This window comes from Globicephala melas, chromosome 11, assembly GCF_963455315.2.
Source record: "Globicephala melas chromosome 11, mGloMel1.2, whole genome shotgun sequence".
Classification (NCBI taxonomy): Eukaryota; Metazoa; Chordata; class Mammalia; order Artiodactyla; family Delphinidae; genus Globicephala; species Globicephala melas.
In genome coordinates, this window is record NC_083324.2 from 67,916,458 (window position 1) to 67,937,963 (window position 21,506).

General features: G+C 40.9%; 1 protein-coding gene across 2 annotated transcripts in view; it reads left to right on the plus strand.

The window, feature by feature from the left end:
* Window positions 1-21,506, plus strand: part of DNAH8 (dynein axonemal heavy chain 8) — a 310,370-nt gene that overhangs the window by 272,205 nt on the left and 16,659 nt on the right. For both annotated transcript variants that reach the window (XM_030870835.2, XM_060307337.1), the window contains one exon: window positions 18,837-18,993. In XM_030870835.2, coding sequence (XP_030726695.2) covers window positions 18,837-18,993 — 157 coding nt within the window. The remainder of the gene's footprint in view (window positions 1-18,836; window positions 18,994-21,506) is intronic.

Here is a 21,506-nt window from a genome sequence, read left to right on the forward strand (position 1 = left end):
ACCCCAGACTCCATCCTCCTTGCCTGCTTTGTTCCTATTGATTGTATCACCAACTCTTTACTTATTTATTTGCTATCATCTACCTACCATCACTAACATAAACTCCATTATGTCTGAAACTTTTGTCTTTTTTCACTACTGTACCTCGAGTGCTAAATAGTGCCTGATACTCAGGGAATATTTGTTGAATGCATCAGCAATACTAAATTCTCCTAGGCTGCGGAGAATCTAATAAGTGGGGATAGTCCGTGGAAAGATCTCACGAGTTCACGCGAGTGGGCAGAAAAATGGCTAATAAGTTTTAATGCACTTGTAAATTAGCAATTGGAGTGGTTCACATATGAGGGCTCTAAACTTTGATTCCATCCTTGGCAAGAGCCCGAGGAGTCACCATAGCTGGTACCTGGAGAATCTGATCCTGTCTGGTGCTACAGGATCCTACCAAGGAGTAGATGAAACAAGGTTGGAAGCACCTCACCCTGACTTACAGGGATGGCATTCCTGTGCCTGGATTACTGCAGGCAGTTCTGGTCACCAGCTCTCAAGAGAGATAAACCAGAGCTAGAAAAAGTCCAGAGAAGGGCAACCAAATTGTAATCCAGATGGGAGGAAATGATAAAGACAAACTATTTTTTTCCCTTGAATTTTATCTTCAACTATTATAAACCCTCAGAAAAGTTGCAAGTACAGTGAACACCTATATACCCTTCACCTTGGTTCACCAGTTGTTAACATTTTGTTCCATTAGCTTTTTCTTGTTCTATATTTACATCTCTGTATATTTATGTATCTACAGCTATATCCATACATAACCACATCTCTGTGTGTGTGTGTGTGTGTGTGTGTGTGTGTGTGTGTGTGCGCTTATAGACCCTCTGAGTGGACAGAGCTAGGAAATACGTATTTTTTAAAACATTATGAGCTCATACTCTAACTCCAATACCAATTGTACACCTCAGGGTTCTTCCTTGTCCTCCCTCATTATCTCCTTTCTCCCTCAGGGAGAACCCTGGTTCCCAGCAGCTTCAATATGTTTACTCATTTGCTCCAAATTACACTGCTGTTACCGAAAGTGGGGTCCAGCTTCTCGCCACTCAAAAGCCAATAAAGAAGCAAGTGGGTGGAAAGGAAAGTTTGCTTTATTTCGGATGCTGGCAGCCAGTGGGTAGGGCGGACTCCTATCCAAAGGCCGACTTCCCCCACTGACAATCAGTGGGCAAGAGCTTTTATAGACAGAAGGAGGGGACTACATGCAGAAACAGCACAGTCAGCTCTGATAGTCATCTTGAAATTGGTCATGCAGTGGTCTGACCAGCGTCATCTTGATTAAGTACGGTTAATCTTCAGTTCCAGGGTCGGTTTGTTTTCATTTCTCAGAATTGTGGCAGCTTATATCATGGCTACAGTTTCATCATCATGTAGTTAACTTCTTCCACCTGGTAGGGGTTTCAGTATCTATAAGACAGCTCACAGGATACAGCTCAGAATATTATCTACAGCCCTTGAGGAGGAGCTAGAGGTCCTTGACTATGCTTAATGACTACACTATTATTGTTTAGTCTTGTTGGACTGCTTTGCTTTGTTTCTGCATTCTCTCGCTTCTCTGATTAAACTTATTCTTTGGCTAAAGTTTTTCCACAGACAAAAGGCAAGCTGAGGACATGGGGGGCAAGGACCCTAGGGTCCTGCTCCATTGCACCACCAATACCATGACCAACAACAAATGTACTAAGTGGAGGTCAAGATTTCTTTGCAATTCCTTTCGTCCCTAGAATATATCCCACTGAGGGTGTACAGAGCACTATGTTCAAAAGTTACTCAGATTGTTTTAAATCTGTGAGGTTATGCTATCCGTTGATGTATAGGTACATTCATTTGTTACATTTTAGGTTTTTTTAAAAAAAAATTGTCGATTTTTTAAAGTATATGAAACATGATCATGGCTCAAAAGCCACAACTAGATAATAAGGTTCTTAGAGAAGTCTCACGCCCTCCCAAGCCATTTCCCCTTCCTTTACAGGCAACCAAATGCATTAGTTTCTGGTTTATCTCCCCTGTGTTTCTTTTTGCTCATATGTAAGTACCATGTATATTCTTATTATCCTTTCTCTCTGATACAAAATTACCATACCATATATATGTATATATATATATGTACATTATTTTGTGTCTCACTTTTTTCACTTAGTGCATCCTATAATCATCTATATGTTCATAGGTATCTTCCTCATTAAAGGCACACCTCGGAGATATCACTGGTTTGATTGCAGACTACCACTATAAAGAGAATATTGCAATAAAACGAGCCACATGATTTTTTTAGTTTCCCAGTGCATGTAAACGTTATGTTTACACTATGCTGAAGGCTATTAAGTGTGCAATAGCATTATGTCTAAAAAACAATGTACATATCTTAATTTAAAATACTTTGTTGCTAAAAAATGCTATCATCTGAGCCTTCAGCAGGTCATAGTAGTAACATCAAAGGTCACTGATCACAGATCACCATAACAAATATAATAATAATAAATAAAAGTTAGAAATATTGTGAGAATTACCACACTGTGACACAGAGATATGAAATGAGCAAATGCTTTTGGAAAAAATGGCGCTAATAGACTTGATTGACACAAGGTTGCCACAAACCTTCCATTTGTAAAAACTGCAGTATCTTTGAAGTGCAGTAAACCGAAGCACAATAAAACAGGTATGCCTGGATGTTTTTTTTTTTTACAGCTGCATGCTCTTCCATTGTTTATATGCATCATAGTTTATTCATCCATTCTCCCATGGGTGGGCATGTAGGTTGTTCCCAATATTTTGCTATCTCCAGTAATTCCTCAATTAATAATCTCATGCTTGTGGTTCCTCATATTATTGGAGATGTATTTTTCAGGATAAATTGCTATGGGTGGGATTGCTAGATCAAGGATTAATGAATATTTTCAGTTTCCCTTACAGAAGGCTATGCTGTTTTGCACTCTCACCAACAACATGACACGCACAGTGTCACGCAATCAACAACATGATTCACGGTCTCATCAACAGAGTGTTGGTGAAGCTTATTTTTCACCAATATGACAAGTGAGAAATGGCATCTCGGCATAGTTTTAACTTATTTCCTCTTATTTTAAGTGAAATTGAGCACGTTTTCCTATACTTAAGGACTATTTGGACTAAGATACCATCTTGGAGACCCTGTGAATAAAGCCAGGTGTGCAATGATACCGGCAGAGATTAAGGATGATGACGGGGTGGAGGCTAGAGTGAAGCTGCAGGACCAGTCCCACAAGGGGGCTGATAGGCTTTAGTGAATATAGAGCAATGGCTGAGAATCTCCTGTGGTTTTCATCTATTTGTTATTGTTGTTGCCTGCTGGATAGAGAGGGGCACAGCGAGCCTTCTTTGTCCTTTGGCAAGTCTCTCTTCACAGCTCTGTCCAAAGACTTACATGCTGTCACTGGCAGGCATGCTACAGATGCCATAAGCCGTCTTTTCCCAAAGTAGAGTGTTGGGATCTTGCAATCTCTCATCACACCAAGTGAGGTCAAGTAAAAAGTGCTGTACCTCTGCTTCAAATGAGGATTATTTCTGCTAGAAATAACTAGCTGGCCTGTAAGACCTGTGACCTTCCTCTGATCTCTCTTCATTCTTAACTTCCCCCTTGGTCTATCCTAGGGTCTTACTGAGGCTTCCCCTCTTTCCAGGGACCTTGCCCTGTTTCTGGTTCCTGCTCAGGTAGTAGCCTTTGTTCAGAAGCTCCATGTTTGGTCATTTTCTTGGCCTCTGAGTGAGTTTTGTCCTAGGTTTGATTCTTCTTTCCTCTGGTCTCTCAAGTACGTGGTGACTGTAACCCTAGCCTCCCTCTTACCGGCAGTTGAGCCCGCCTACTCGGAGGGCTGTACTCCAGCGCCTCGCTGTTCTCCCACCAGCCACCAGGAGGCAGTAAGCAATAACGGACGAAGCTTCCCAGCTAAAACCTACCCCTGCTCTCCTCCCAGCTACACCCTTCCCACTCCAAGGAGAAGTGACTCTCCAACTTCTATGTGAAATGAAAGAACTAAAGGATTCCTTGTTATTTCTGGTCTGGAAGCTGGGATGGTGGAGGAGTTGGGAACAGGACTGCATTTGAGGGGGAATTACAGAGTCCCGTTTGGGTTGTTGAGTTGGGAAAGAAAGAGTGGGATGTATCTGAGTGGGGATAGAGTGTATCACGTGGACTGGAGCCCAGGTGAGAGGTTTGAGCGCATTTGTGCAGAGATAACAGTTGAAGCCAGAGAGGGGGGTGACCTCTCTAAGATTCACTGGCTAAATCTGTGTGAATGTCCTCAGCTAGAAGAATCCTTACTAATTTTCCTGACTGTCCACCCCATTCAACAACACTCTTGCTTCCAGTCAGGTCCACCAGCTATAATTGAGCCGTGGTAGAGAACCCTCTGTTTCTGCTGATCAGAATCTGCACTCTGAAGTTAGCATCCATAAATTTGAGAGAAGAGGGAAATCTGGGGAAGGGGACCACAAGTCCTTCTCCTCCATCCTTGCTTAAGAATGCGGAATCCCTGAAGTAGAGGGGGTGGAATCCATCTGAATAAATGCTTTAAAATAAATAGAATCTCTTCCAAGAGCTTAGATACCTTGCTGACAGGGACCATGAAAATGCATAGTTTATTCACATTTTATTATCTAGATTTGTAAGGTACCAAGGACTCTGCACATTCAACTACCTCAATGTCGAAAACAGTTATTTATTTTCACTTTTAGTCATTAGCAGTTATGCATATTTTTCTACCTTCTGAAATTTAGCAAGTGTCTTATTAAACTTTTATATTCATTTCTATGCAGGATGAATTTAATTGTATTCCTCTGAGTATTAGCTGACTTTTGAGCTCCAGATTTTTATTAAGAAAATTGTGCTCATTGATATTTCATGTGTGAAGAGGTATATAAATCTAGGCTGCTTTGGATGTGATAGTGCACTAATGTCTCATTAGATGGTTAATTGTTTATTTTATACACCGTTCTGTTTTTTAGTTAGTTTGCATTTTATTCTTCTTTTTTTTTTTTTTTTTTTTTTGCGGTACGCGGGCCTCTCACTGTTGTGGCCTCTCCCGTTGTGGAGCACAGGCTTCGGACGTGCGGGCTCAGCAGCCATGGCTCACGGGCCCAGCCGCTCCGCGGCAGGTGGGATCTTCCCGGACCGGGGCACGAACCCGTGTCCCCTGCATCGGCAGGCAGACTCTCAACCACTGCGCCATTAGGGAAGCTCCATTTTATTATTCTTGACCCCAACTATCCCACCCAACAGAGATGACTTAGACATCTCCCCCAAACCACAAAGCTGCAGGTCCAATATGAGCCACTTCCCATATTTACCCCAAAGAGAGATTTTCTTCTAGAAGTATCTCGGGACCAAAGCTCATGAAGTATTATAGTTCCTGTTCCTCATCTCAGAGTGTCTATGGGGACTGTTTTCTTGAAAGCCCTTGGACTTTGAGGCACATAGAGATACTCACAATTCTCCATTATAGCTAGCTAACTAGGCTTCTGCCTTTCCTATCTTTGCAAACAGAAAACCACCTTGTGGAAAAAAGAAAGGTAAGCTGTACAGCCCTGGCATTCTGTGCCTAATAAAATATGTGGTGGAACAACGATCTGGAGAGCTTGTCCAGTTCTTATGCAAAATGGGTCAGCTTTTCACGGCTTTGTGCCCCCATCCATAGCTTGAGGACTGTTTTCAGATCACCTCATAAAAAATAAAATCACCCTCATGAAAATGATTTCTTAGGTGAAATCTAGCAGCAGCATATCCATCAACCCCTCCCCAAAGTGCTGGTGAATGTGATCAGTGCCAGCCAAGAACAAGCATGTCGCTTCCATGCTGGCGTGTGCTGTTGGCACCCAGTCACTGGTGCAGAGCGTGTTTCCAGAAAGGATTCAAGATGGAGGTGAGCCGAGAGAGCTCCTGAGAATCCCAGATATGGGGTCTTTCCCCTTTTTTATTTGTAGCTAGAACAGGTATAAAGAATGAGCTAGGATTTTCTTAGTATGAATGGGAATTTACTGCCGTTTTCTTCTCTTTAAACTTTAAAGATCTGTGTTTAAATATAATCATATTTAAATTATATCTATCTGATTCGCCTGTGTTTTGAGGAGTATACATATATATTTCCCTTTGTATATGGAAAGGTGCCAGGAAATGGATAGCAATGATAATATACTATACTTTTACCATAAGAAGGAACAAATAATTAAATTTTCATGCCCTTTAAATATTGGAGAATTGCTCTCCTTTATATTTGAGGTTTAATAAAATCCAAGCCGGGCTTCCCTGGTGGCGCAGTGGTTGAGAGTCCGCCTGCCGATGCAGGGGACGCGGGTTCGTGCCCCGGTCCGGGAGGATCCCACGTGCCGCGGAGCGGCTGGGCCCGTGAGCCATGGCCGCTGAGCCTGCGCATCCGGAGCGTCCGGAGCCTGTGCTCCGCAACGGGAGACACCACAACAGTGAGAGGCCCACGTACCACCAAAAAAAAAAAAAAAAAAAAAATCCAAAAAAATCCAAGCCAGCTGGCCTCAATTCAATAAACAAATATTTATTGAGAACATACTCTCTAGCCAGCTTGGGGATACAAATATCAGTAAGAGGCAGTCCTTACCCTTGGAGCTCATTGTCTATTAGGGAAGATAGATGAATGACAGATAGTTGTGCAATTCGATATGGTAAACTCTAAAATCAGGAGGGATTATACACTCTGCTGTGAGAGCAAAGGCAAAGGAGTAATAAATTCCAGCTTAGGGATCAAAGTAAGCTAGTGAGACAGTCATACCTTAAAGGATGTGCTGGAGTTCTCAGCCTAGAGAAGGGGTGGGGAGGAAGTGACTGCAGTATGGGGGTGGGGGGAACAGCAGCAAGAAGGACAGAGTGCAAGGACAGAAGAAGATAATGAGCAGGAAGGATGTGTACGTATATCAAATCATCAAGTTGTACACCTGCAATATGTACAATTAAAAATAAATAAAACAATTAAGCTCAGTGAGAAAAAAAGACAAAGGGACAATCCAAGGAAGGGTATGAGGATGTAAAAGTGTATGATGTGTGTGGAGAACCGAGTCCAATGTGCCTAGAGCATGGTGAGGGGAGGGGCTTGAAGAGAGGTGTCACCTGACCTCGAGGCTGATGCAAATGAGGGATTGGCTTTTGAAGATTTTGGGTGTCATGGGAAAGAGTTTGGGGCAGTTCTGAAGGCAGTGGGACGAAGATGCTGAAATTTTCTAGATGGATGCTAGAAATGATTTGGAAGTAGGACTTGGAAACCAAGAAGCGCTGGGAATATGACATCAGGAGGAAGCTATCTCTGAATTCGTAAGCTGGGCAGCTGGGCAGTTCGGCGAAGACATTGTTAAAGGAGACGGGGCAAGAAACAGTTCAGATGAAGGGAAAGAGAGAATTAAAACAATGAGTTAGGCTTGGGGTTTGTTTGACTTAGGAAACAGAGAGCCCTAGGAGTCAATGGAAATGTGGGTACTTGGAGTTCATGATAAAGTCAGAGATTTAATGTTGTATTTCATGATACTTAGTAAGATGTCAATGACAGTGACACCTACATCTTGTCTAATACAGCAATTCACCCATATATTCTATCTTCACTGTATCTAAAGCTACAATGAGATCATGGAATATTATGAATCACATAGAAATTAGATTTCTGAAAAATGCATATAACAGCATGTGGATCCTTCACCTTTGATAACTTCATTTTGTTGTCCCATCAGCTATTTTCATAGGATTTTCCCTGCTTAGAGTTATTTGCATTTTTCTTGTACTTCGTATGACTTTTTAAAACTGGGATAACACCATACTTCAAAATTTAGGAATGGGTTCAAGTGCCTTTGGTGCCATTTTACCAGAATATTTTGCTTTCTATTCATGTGTTCAACTGTGTATGTGCTTGACATCTTCATCTTTTAAAATAAATGTCTTTTGGGATACTCTAAAACCACAACATCTGAATAGAGGCTACTCACCACAAATTAATTTAAAAATTAAAATTATATGTAAAATTACACAAAATCAATTTTCATTTGTTAAAAATCACCTTTTATCTTATTGCCCTTATTGTGTAATTCATATGTTTAAAGGTCATGTGGAGTTAATACCCCAACTCTGGTTGGGTTACAAACATTTACTGCTCTGACACAGGACCCTCATAATCACCATATACGACCCAAAATCCAGCATGTAAAGCCTGGTGGCAGTTGCAGTTACCTTAGCTATGACTTTTGGAGAGGATGTGGTTGTCTGGACATGCAGGTTTGAATCCTGATGCCAATCAATCAGTAAAAATGATTCGACCTGCCAATCAGTTGATAAAAATGCTGAAGACAGAAGCATCTCAGGTTGGGAACTCAGCTGGCTTGAGAACGGAGAAGAGCTAGTGTTTCAGTTCCATGATGCAGCAAACAAGGACGGCTGCAGGCTTTGCCCTGTGAGGTGCCAGGCATCCTAACTGCAGAGGAGAAGGTGGGAAATGAGCTGCTGACTGCAGCGGTAAGCAGCCTTGCTGAGCGTCAGAAGGTGACCTAATAGAGCCAGTCTGCAAGGACTGGAAAGGGAGGACCAGATACAGCAACTTATTCATGGCTGTAAAAGGGAGAGCTTGACATGCCCACACCACTGGATCTCTAGAAACTTTCCTGAGTGAATTACAACAGGAGAAAATCATACTTCTATGCAGTGGATGTTTGATGCATTTTTAGAAGGCCAAGCTGTGTGGCTGACAGGGTCTTGGTGCTCTGGCCAGGTGTCAGGCCTGAGCCTCTGAGGTGGGAGAGCCGAGTTCAGGACATTGGTGGTCCACCAGAGGCCTCCCAACCCCTCATAATATCAGTCAGCAAGAGCTCTCCCAGAGATGCCCATCTCAATGCTAAGACCCATCTCCACTCAATGACCAGCAAGCTCCAGTGCTGGACACCCCATGTCAAACAACTAGCAAAACAGGAACACACCCCCACCCATTAACAGAGAGGCTGCCTAAAATCATAATAAGTTCACAGACATCACAAAACACCCCACCAGATACAGTCCTGCCCACCAGAAAGAAAGATCCAGCATCATCCACCAGAACACAGACACCAGTCCCCTCCACCAGGAAACCCACACAACCCACTGAACCAACCTTACCCATTGGGGGCAGACACCAAAAACAACAGGAACTACGAACCTGCAGCCTGGGAAAAGGAGACCCAAACAAAGTAAGTTAAGCAAAATGAGAAGACAGAGAAATACACAGCAGATGAAGGAGCAAGATAAAAACCCACCAGACCAAACAAATGAAGAGGAAATAGGTAGTCTACCTGAAAAAGAATTCAGAGTAATGATACTAAAGATGATCCAAAATCTTGGAAATAGAATGGAGGAAATACAAGAAAGGATTAACAAGGACCTAGAAGAACTACAGAGATAACAAACAATGGTGAAAAACAGAATAAATGAAATTAAAAATTCTCTAGAAGAAATCAATAGCAGAATAACTGAGGAAGAAGAAAGGATAAGCGACCTGGAAGGTAAAACAGTGGGAATAACTAACGCAGAGCAGAATAAAGAAAAAAGAATGAAAGGAATAGAGGACAGTCTCAGAGACCTCTGGGACAACATTAAACACACCAACATTCGAATTATAGGGGTCCCAGAAGAAGAAGAGAAAAAGAAAGGGACTGAGAAAATATTTGAAGAGATTATAGTGGAAAACTTCCCTTATATGGGAAAGGAAATAGTCAATCAAGTCCAGGAAGCACAGAGAGTCCCATACAGGATAAATCCAAGGAGAAACACACCAAGACACATATTAATCAAACTATAAAAAATTAAATACAAAGAAAAAATATTAAAAGCAGCAAGGGAAAAACAACAAATAACATACAAGGGAATCCCCATAAGGTTAACAGCTGATCTTTCAGCAGAAACTCTGCAAGCCAGAAGGGAGTGGCAGGACATATTTAAAATGATGAAAGGGAAAAACCTACAACGAAGATTACTCTACCCAGCAAGGATCTCATTCAGATTTGATGGAGAAATTAAAACCTTTACAGACAAGCAAAAGCTGAGAGAGTTCAGCACCACCAAACCAGCTTTACAACAAATGCTAAAGGATCTTCTCTAGGCAAGAAACACAAGAGAAGGAAAAGACCTATAATAACAAACCCAAAACAATTAAGAAAATGGGAATAGGAACATACATATCGATAATTACCTTAAATGTAAATGGATTAAATGCTCTCACCAAAAGACGCAGACTGGCTGAATGATTACAAAAACAAGACCCATATATATGCTGTCTACAAGAGACACACTTCAGACCTAGAGACACATACAGACTGAAAGTGAGGGGATGGAAAAAGATATTCCATGCAAATGGAAACCAAAAGAAAGCTGGAGTAGCAATTCTCATATCAGACAAAATAGACTTTAAAATAAGGACTATTAGAAGAGACAAAGAAGGACACTACATAATGATCAAGGAATCGATCCAAGAAGAAGATATAACAATTGTAAATATTTATGCACCCAACATAGGAGCACCTCAATACATAAGGCAAATACTAACAGCCATAAAAGGGGAAATCGACAGTAACACATTCATAGTAGGGGACTTTAACACCCCACTTTCACCAATGGACAGATCATCCAAAATGAAAATAAATAAGGAAACCCAAGCTTTAAATGGTACATTAAACAAGATGGACTTAATTGATATTTATAGGACATTCCATCCAAAAACAACAGAATACACACTTTTCTCAGGTGCTCATGGAACATTCTCCAGGATAGATCATATCTTGGGTCACAAATCAAGCCTTGGTAAATTTAAGAAAATTGAAATTGTATCAAGTATCTTTTCTGACCACAATGCTATGAGACTAGATATCAACTACAGGAAAAGATCTGTAAAAAATACAAACACATGGAGGCTAAACAATACAGTACTTAATAACGAAGTGATCACTGAAGAAATCAAAGAGGAAATCAGAAGGTACCTAGAAACAAATGACAATGGAGACATGACGACCCAAAACCTATGGGATGCAGCAAAAGCAGTTCTAAGAGGGAAGTTTATAGCAATACAATCCTACCTTAAGAAACAGGAAACATCTCGAATAAACAACCTAACCTTGCACCTAAAGCAATTAGAGAAAGAAGAACAAAAAAATCCTCAAAGTTAGCAGAAGGAAAGAAATCATAAGGATCAGATAAGAAATAAATGAAAAAGAAATGAAGGAAACGATAGCAGAGATCAATAAAACTAAAAGCTGGTTCTTTGAGAAGATAAACAAAATTGATAAACCATTAGCCAGACTCATCAAGAAAAAAAAGGGAGAAGACTCAAATCAATAGAATTAGAAATGAAAAAGGAGAAGTAACAACTGACACTGAAGAAATACAAAAGATCATGAGCGATTACTACAAGCAGCTCTATGCCAATAAAATGGACAACCTGGAAGAAATGGACAAATTCTTAGAAATGCACAACCTGCCAAGACTGAATCAGGAAGAAATAGAAAATATGAACAGACCAATCACAAGCACTGAAATTGAAACTGTGATTAAAAATATTCCAGGGTTTCCCTGGTGGCGCAGTGGTTGAGAGTCCGCCTGCCGATGCGGGGGACATGGGTTTGTGCCCCAGTCTGGGAAGATCCCACATGCCGCTGAGCGGCTGGGCCCGTGAGCTGTGGCCACTGGACCTGCGCGTCCGGAGCCTGTGCTCTGCAACGGGAGAAGCCACAACAGTGAGAGGCCCGCATGCCGCAAAAAAAAAAAAAAAAAAAAAATTCCAACAAACAAAAGCCCAGGACCAGATGGCTTCACAGGCGAATTCTATCAAACATTTAGAGAAGAGCTAACACCTATCTTTCTCAAACTCTTCCAGAATATAGCAGAGGGAGGAACACTCCCAAACTCATTCTACAAGGCCACCATCACCCTGATACCAAAACTGGACAAGGATGTCACAAAGAAAGAAAACTACAGGCCAATATCACTGATGAACATAGATGCAAAAATCCTCAACAAAATACTAGCAATCAGAATCCAACATCACATTAAAAGAATCATACACCATGATCAAGTGGGGTTTATTCCAGAAATGCAAGGATTCTTCAATATACGCAAATCAATCAGTACGATACACCATATTAACAAATTGAAGGAGAAAAACCATATAGTCATCTCAATAGATGCAGAGAAAGCTTTCGACAAAATTCAACACCCATTTATGATAAAAACCCTGCAGAAAGTAGGCATAGAGGGAACTTTCCTCAACATAATAAAGGCCATATATGACAAACCCACAGCCAACATTGTCCTCAGTGGTGAAAAACTGAAAGCATTTCCACTAAGATCAGGGAAAAGACAAGGTTGCCCACTCTCACCACTATTATTCAACATAGTTTTGGAAGTTTTAGCCACAGCAATCAGAGAAGAAAAGGAAATAAAAGGAATCCAAATCGGAAAAGCAGAAGTAAAGCTGTCACTGTTTGCAGATGACATGATACTATACATAGAGAATCCTAAAGATGCTACCAGAAAACTACTAGAGTTAATCAATGAATTTGGTAAAGTAGTAGGATACAAAATTAATGCACACAAATCTCTGTTATTCCTATACACTAATGATGAATAATCTGAAAGTGAAATCAAGAAAACACTCCCATTTACCATTGCAACAAAAAGAATAAAATATCTAGGAATAAACCTACCTAAGGAGACAAAAGATCTGTATGCAGAAAATTATAAGACACTGATGAAAGAAATTAAAGATGATACAAATAGATGGAGAGATATACCATGTTCTTGGAATGGAAGAATCAACATTGTGAAAATGACTCTACTACCCAAAGCAATCTACAGATTCAATGCAATCCCTATCAAACTACCACTGGCATTTTTCACAGAACTAGAACAAAAAATTTCACAATTTGTATGGAAACACAAAAGACCCCGAATAGCCAAAGCAATCTTGAGAACGAATAATGGAGCTGGAGGATTCTGGCTCCCTGACTTCAGACTATACTACAAAGGTACAGTAATCAAGACAGTATGGTACTGGCACAAAAACAGAAATACAGATCAATGGAACAGCATAGAAAGCCCAGAGATAAACCCACACACATATGGTCACCTTATCTTTGATAAAGAAGACAAGAATGTACAGTGGAGAAAGGACAGCCTCTTCAATAAGTGGTGCTGGGAAAACTGGACAGGTACATGTAAAAGTATGAGATTAGATCACTCCCTAACACCATACACAAAAATAAGCTCAAAATGGACTAAAGACCTAAATGTAAGGCCAGAAACTATCAAACTCTTAGAGGAAAACATAGGCAGAACACTCTATGACAAAAATCACAGCAAGATCCTTTTTGACCCACCTCCTAGAGAAATGGAAATAAAAACAAAAATAAACAAATGGGACCTAATGAAACTTAAAAGCTTTTGCACAGCAAAGGAAACCATAAACAAGAAAAAAGACAACCCTCAATATGGGAGAAAATATTTTCAAATGAAGCAACTGACAAAGGATTAATCTCCAAAATTTACAAGCAGCTCATGCAGCTCAATAACTAAAGAACAAAGAACCCAATCCAAAAATGGGCAGAAGACCTAAATAGACATTTCTCCAAAGAAGTTATACAGACTGTCAACAAACACATGAAAGAATGTGCAACATCATTAATCATTAGAGAAATGCAAATCAAAACTACAATGAGATATCATCTCACACCAGTCAGAATGGCCATCATCAAAAAATCTAGCAACAATAAATTCTGGAGAGGGTGTGGAGAAAAGGGAACCCTCTTGCACTTCTGGTGGGAATGTGAATTGGTTCAGCCACTATGGAGAACAGTATGGAGGTTCCTTAAAAAACTACAAATAGAACTACCATATGACCCAGCAACCCCACTGCTGGGCATATACCCTGAGAAAACCATAATTCAAAAAGAGTCATGTACCAAAATGTTTATTGCAGCTCTATTTACAATAGCCAGGACATGGAGGCAACCTAAGTGTCCATCATCGGATGAATGGATAAAGAAGATGTGGCACATATATACAATGGAATATTACTCAGCCATGAAAAGAAACGAAATTGAGCTATTTGTAATGAGGTGGATGGACCTGGAGTCTGTCATACAGAGTGAAGTAAGTCATAAAGAGAAAGACAAACACCATATGCTAACACATATATATGGAATTTAAGAAAAAAAAATGTCATGAAGAACCTAGGGGTAAGACAGGAATAAAGACACAGACCTACTAGAGAATGGACTTGAGGATGTGGGGAGAGGGAAGGGTAAGCTGTGACAAAGTGAGAGAGTGGCATGGACACATATACACTACCAAATGTAAAATAGAAAGCTAGTGGGAAGTAGCCGCATAGCACAGGGAGATCAGCTAGTTGGTTTGTGACCGCCTAGAGGGGTGGGATAGGGAGGGTGGGAGGGAGGGAGATGCAAGAGGGAAGAGATATGGGAACATATGTATATGTATAACTGATTCACTTTGTTATAAAGCAGAAACTAACACACCATTTTAAAGCAATTATACTCCAATAAAGATGTAAAAAAAAAAAAAGAGAGGTGTAATACTCTCATTCCATATGCTATAAGAAAAGGCAGAAGGGGACCTTTTTTTTTTTTTTTTTGTGGTACGCAGACCTCTCACTGTTGTGGCCTCTCCTGTTGCGGAGCACAGGCTCCGGACGCGTAGGCTCAGCGGCCATGGCTCACAGGCCCAGCCACTCCGCAGCACGCAGGATCCTCCCAGACCAGGGCATGAACCCATGTCCCCTGCATCGGCAGGCAGACTCTCAACCACTGCGCCACCAGGGAAGCCCCATGTCTTTGTTTTTGATTAAACATTGTTTTTGGTTAAACATTTTCATGGTGATATGTCTACATATGGATTTCTATTTACTTATTTGTTTGCTTTTCCTGTTTAGGATGCATTGAGTTTCCTGAACTTGAGGATTCTAATCTTTCATCACTTCTCAGCCATTATTTCATCAGTTATTATCTCTTTTTTATTCTCCTTTTTCTATTTTTCTGAAACTTTTTTGAGATGTATGTTAGAGCTTACCACTTTAGCCTACATGCCTCTTAACCTCTTCTTTATATTTCCCATTTATTTTCCCTTCTGCAGCATTCTAGATGAGGTCTTCAGATCTATTTTCCAGTTTTCTAATTATTTCCTTGGCTATATCTAATCTGCTGTTTAAGCTATGACTAACTGTTATTAGGTAGACACCTCCCCCAAAGATGTCCACATCCTAACCTCAGAACCTGCAAATATGTTACCTTATGTGACAAATAGGACTTTATAGATATTAATAAGGTTAAGGACCTTGAGATGGGGATGTTATCCTAGATTATCCAAGTGGGCCCAATTTAATCACATGAGCTCTTAGTGGAAGAAGGAGGCAGAAGAGTGGGTCAGAGAGATGAAATGGTACAAGGAGGAAAGATTCAAAGAGAGGGGCTTGACCTGCCATTGATGGCTTTTAAAATATAGGAAGGGGACCATGAACCAAGGAATGCAGATGGACCCTAGAATCTAGGAAGGGTCCTTACCTGACAGCCAGCAAGGAATTGGGGACCATGGTCCTACAACTGCAAGAAAGTGAATTCTGTCAACAACTCAAATGAGCAAGGAAATGGGTCTTTCCCAACAGCCTACAGAAAGGAACCCAGCCTGCTCACCTTAATTTTAGCCCAGTGAGACCGATATCAGACTTATTAACTGCAGAACAGTGAAATAATACCTTTATGTGTGTTTTTTGTTTGTTTTTTTGCTGCATTGGGTCTTCGTTGCTGCGCGCAGGCTTTCTCTAGTTGCGCCTAGCGGGGGCTACTCTTTGTTCCAGTTTGCGGGCTTCTCATTGTGGTGGCTTCTCTTGTACGGAGCACTGGGTCTAGGCGCACAGACTTCCGTAGTTGCAGCACACGGGCTCTAGAGCGCACGGGCTTCAGTAGTTGTGGCGCAGGGGCTTAGTTGCTCCACGGCTTGTGGGATCCTTCTCGGATCAGGGATCAAACCCGTGTCCCCTGCATTGGCAGGCGGATTCTTAACTGCTGCGCCACCAGGGAAGTCCCACATTTATGTTGTTTTAAGCCACTTATTTTGTGGTAATTTGTTACAGCATCAATAAAAAAAAACTAATGCAGGTTTTAATTTTTGTAATTTTCATGAGTTCTATCTGGCTCTTTTTCAAATATGCTATTCATGTTTATAGTTTCTGTTTCATACTTATATTTTCAATCACCTTTTTATTCTTCTATATAGTAAAAACATAATGTGCACCTGAAAATTCACTATCGGAGATCTTTGCAGGTCTGGTTCTGCTTCCTTTTGTTTAGTTGGCTCTTGCTCACAGTGCCTGTTTCTCTATGAGTTTTTTAACTCCTGACCTTGAGCTCATGTTTATTGGAAATTAACTGTTGGATTCTTTGAGACTTGGGTCGAAGGCATATTGTTCCAGGAAAGATTTATGTTCACATCCACCAGATGCCACCTGTGTCTTCCTGGGACCACCTGAAAATAAATCTTTAGCTTGAGGTTTTTCAAATCACACAAGTAAATGAATGAATGCTAATTAATGTCACAAATTAAGAATTCTTAGGAAAGTTGTTTTTTTTTTTTCCCACCAAGCTAGGTAGAACAATTTACCTACCATCCCCTTCTGACAGGTGGGTTATTTCTAGTTGACTTTGATACTAAGTGATTAGCCCTATGAAGTCCCAGATTTATGTAGGAGTTTCCTATTAGACTTTCTTCCTTGGGCATATGGGTTACCTATTCTCTCATTGTACCATCCCAACAGATGCGCAAGAACACCAGGGCTTAGTTGATGCCCCCTTGGTAAAATCTGGCTTATGTTTCTGGATTCCAGTTTTCATTCTATATTTTGTTTGACCCTCTGGATTTCTTAGTTTCTTGCCAGTTCAGTAATGTTTTTCACATCTTATCCAGCATTTTTAGCTGTTTTCAGGAGAGTTGTTCAGGGTAACAATTGCACTGTACTGTCAGAAATTAAAATGTCTGATTCTCTCTTTAGAATGAATTCTTAGGTGTAAAATTGCTAGATTAAAAGGCAAGCACATTAAAATTTTTATACATATAGCCATATTACCAAGGTTTATTTTATGTCCAAGGAAATAAAACAGAAAAACAAATCACTAATCTCAAGCATTTGTTGGATTCCTTTTAAATTTGCCTCTAACGTCTACGAAAGGAGATGTAAATGTGGTTTACATCTGAACAGGAGACAAAATTTACAAACAAAACAGAACAGTAACTCAAAACAGTTTAACTGTGAAATGTTTATAGATGGTAAATTAGGAGTTCAAGAAAGACAGAAAAATTTAAATCTGGTCATGCTGCACCCCTGCTTGGGAAGTCTTCTGTGGTTGCCTAAAGCAGCCCACATGACCCTGCATGGTCTGGCCCTGACCTTATCTCCATCCTCATCTCTGCTTCTAACTCTCTGGCTCCAGCATTGCTGGCCTTGTCTCTGTTACTCAAATGCAGTGAAGTCCTTCTCGCCTCCAAGCCTTACCTCTTATTTGAATGTCCTCTCTTGCCTCCCACTTCCACTCTGTTTTGCCTGGATGACCTGCTTATTCTTCAGGTCTCAGCTTACATATGACATTTTAAGAGAGAACCTCCCTGATCTTCTAGAGTAAACCCCCACATGTGCACACACGCACCGCATATCTGTGTGTTCAGACTGCTGGTCGACCGAGCAACTTTGGGACCAAAACTAAGTTCGTGCTCCTCAGAGCATCTGGTCAATTCAAAACAAGAGCTAGAGGGCTTCCCTGGTGGCGCAGTGGTTGAGAGTCCGCCTGCCGATGCAGGGGACACGGGTTCGTGCCCCGGTCCAGGAAGATCCCACATGCCACGGAGCGGCTGCGCCCTTGAGCCATGGCCGCTGAGCCTGCGCATCCGGAGCCTGTGCTCCGCCACGGAAGAGGCCGCAGCAGTGAGAGGCCCGCGTACCGCAAAACAAAACAAAACAAAACAAAACAAAAAAGAGCTAGAGAGTGAGAATGAGAGAGAGAGAAAGAGAGACTATACTATCTTAAAGCATCCTGTTCTTCTTTTCCATAGCACTTATTACAGTGGTATTGACTAATGTCCCCCTCCTCCACTAAAGAAAGGGACAAAGTCAGGGAGCTATTCACTACCATATCCTAACACCTAGCTCAGTGCCTGGTGCATTGTAAATCTTTATTGAATATGTGAATTTTAAAGATGGGTAGCTGCATTTAGATAAATGGTGCCAATAGAACACTTTGGAAATCATAAAACAAGTGGGAAAGTAAGAAACAAAACAGAAAAGACCAAAGAAATTTTAATAATTTATAACTCAGTGAAGACATATGAGCAGTGCTCTTCAAGCTAACAAATTGTCTATAATGGCAGATTCTTAGCGCCAGTCCATAAGTAGGGGAGAATAAAAGGAGGTGGGCTTCTTGTCCAGCGTGAGGTTAGCTACAGCAAGATTGGCTAGCACTGCTTTGGATTATTAAGGACTTTCATGGAATCTTTCCCTGAAGATGGAGAGCTTTCATTTCTGAGATGTTCTTGATGTCCTCATAGGAGGAAGTAGAATGGAACTCTAGTTTTTTCATTCCTGTATGTTGATGGTAAAGTTTTCCTTTTTCCCCCTTTTTTGGCTGGATTTGATTTAAGTTATTCATAATTTAATTTTCACGTTGATAATTATCTCTGAAGATATGTTTCCATGCCACATTCTGAACAGTTCAGTTCTTTTTGTCAGGTATCAGAGTAACACTGCTTCTGCTGTTCTTGAAACAATTACCAACATTCAACCCAAAGAGAGTGGAGGTGGCATGGGAGAGACCCGGGAAGCCATCGTTTATAGGTTATCCGAAGATATGCTGAGCAAGCTGCCTCCTGATTACATTCCACATGAGGTGAGATACCCTTTCCGCCTGATGCACAGGGCTGTCTTTGGGTTCCACAAGGCTGAGCACAGTCCCGGGACAGCATGTTTCAGTCAGTCCCTTCCTCCCTCTGCTCAATTCTTCTTTTTTACCTTTTGGTCTTCTCTCTCTTACCCTTGCTCAAGCATCTTGCAAAATTACAATCTTTTCTACTCCACTTTCTCTCTCAATTGCCTTTTCTGTACCCTTTCCCCATCTTTGGGTTCCTCTGTCTTTGGGTCTCCAGATATCTTAATCCTCTGGACTGGGAATCTCTCCCCACCTCTCTTACCCAAGTCTGCTTTGTCCATTATTTAAATTTAGCCCTTTTTTCTGTCTCTTGCCCTACATACTTTTCATTCTCTCAATCCACTCAGCCAGGTAATAGGAAAGCAAGCCATTTAAATGAATTCACTACCCAGTTTGGATGGCAATAAGTTTCTACTTCTTGAACCTCCCAGATGTTTGCTTGTTAATCAACATCAGTTTTTCTCAAAATTTTTTTTTTATCTCAAGACCCCTTTACAAAATGATTGAGGACCCCAAGTAGCTCTTGTTTATATGGATTATAACTACTGGTATTTAACATATTAGAAATGTAAACTAAAAATTTTCAAAAATATTTATTAATTTATTGTGAAATAACATTAATAAACCCATCACATGTTAGCATAACATTTATATTTTAAAAATAAATATATTTTCCAAAACAAAAACATTCAAAGAGAAAAGTGGGATTGTTTTACATTTTTGCAAATCTCTTTAATGTCTGGTTTAATAGAAGACAGCTGGATCCTCATATCTGCTTCTCCATCCAGTCTGTTGTGGTATTACAGGTCATGTAGCCTCTGGTAAACTCCACTGTACACTCCCCAGAGAAGGAGAGTAAAAAGTCAAATAATGTCGTAGTATTACTATGAAAAAAATTCAACTTTGTGGACCTGCCTAAAAGGAACTTGGGGGCCTTCAGGGGTCCCAGACCGCACTTTGAGAACTCATCTAAATAAATCTTTAATTGTGGTAAAATTTCTGGACGGTCTGAAAGTTCTGTAATACACCATCCTTCTTCCCGCAAGAAAAACAGGGTCGTGCCCTCTGGCCATCCAGGGCTTCCTCTCATCTGTTCTCAGCTTCCACCCCTCACTGCCCTGGGTTAGAGCTTCACCTGAGCCTTAGGCTGGGCTGAGGCAAGTTTAGCTTTTCAACCAAAAAGTGAGAGGCTGATGTCCTAATGCAGGTATGACTATGGTCCTGTGTCTACCCTGTCCTGCATCCCCAAGTCTGGGAGAAATGCACTTATCAGTTGGGAGCCCCGAGGCTACCTGGGCTACAGCCCTCCCGCCTGCAGTGAGTGCCCCCAACAATAAAAAACGTTTTCTTGCTTCTTAAAACAATTTTTGCTTCCGTTGTGTAGATGGGTACCAAGGATTTGGCTAAGATACCGAAATCAATGACTTCACATAGAGATGTTTATAGTCAGGGGAGAAAATATTTTTTAAATGGATAGGTATTATAAGCACATACTTTCTGTGGTTCATTGTAAATGATCTTCAGAAGACAGATGAGGCATAATACCTGTCTTCACAGATTTTAAAAACCGGCATGTGAAAGCGAGATAAAATTTACTCTGTATGACTAGACCGCAGGTTGGTATTACCAGAAGAGGATTTCAAGACCCTTGGGGTAATTTGAGCTGTTCAGGGTTAGTCGGGGCCACTTCACCAAGATCTCTGTTCCGGCAACATCCCAGCAGGCACTGAGTGAGGGATGTCCCTAAACGGATTGCTAGATGGGAGGGAATTTGTACCAAGAGACATCTAAAACAGCTTCCTCTTCCAGGATCACTTACTTTTTAGTGTCCTTTATTTTACAGAAGAGATGTGTTTTGAAAAATGTGGCTGTAAAGTGAATTTAGTTAACTGAAATGTAATTATACTATTGACTTAAAAACATTCGTGTAGAAAAGACTACCTGGTTTCAGAAACATAACAAAAATTCTAAATAAGACTACAGCAGATCTTTCACTTATTAACAGAAAGACAGTTTTAGGCTGGAACAATAAGCAAGTAAAATCAGTGCTAAAGTTAGATTTTCTAGAGCCTAAGTTTTAAGACACATTAAGCATGTGTCTATTGCAAGGGAAGCCACTCTTTTAAAAACCTAAGTAGGGCAAGGGGATTTGTTTGGGGCTGTTAGCACACTAAAAGCTACCCAGGCTATTGATTTGATAGTGTAGCCAACACCAGGGCTTAATTTCTAATGCCGGTTGCAAAAGCATTTCCATAATTTCCCTTTTCCTTAAAGTGTGAATTTCCACAAAGCAGTCCTGATTTAAAGAGAATGCTATATAGGCTCTTTAGCCACTGGAGGCTGAGGGGCTCAAGATGAGAAGAGGGCAGCGGAGCCTGCAAAAATGTAAGTTCTAGAACCAGGAATTTAGGTGAATACCTGAAGGTTGGTATGGCAGACTGAGTTAGGGCCCTCCACTGGCATGTTTGACTGGG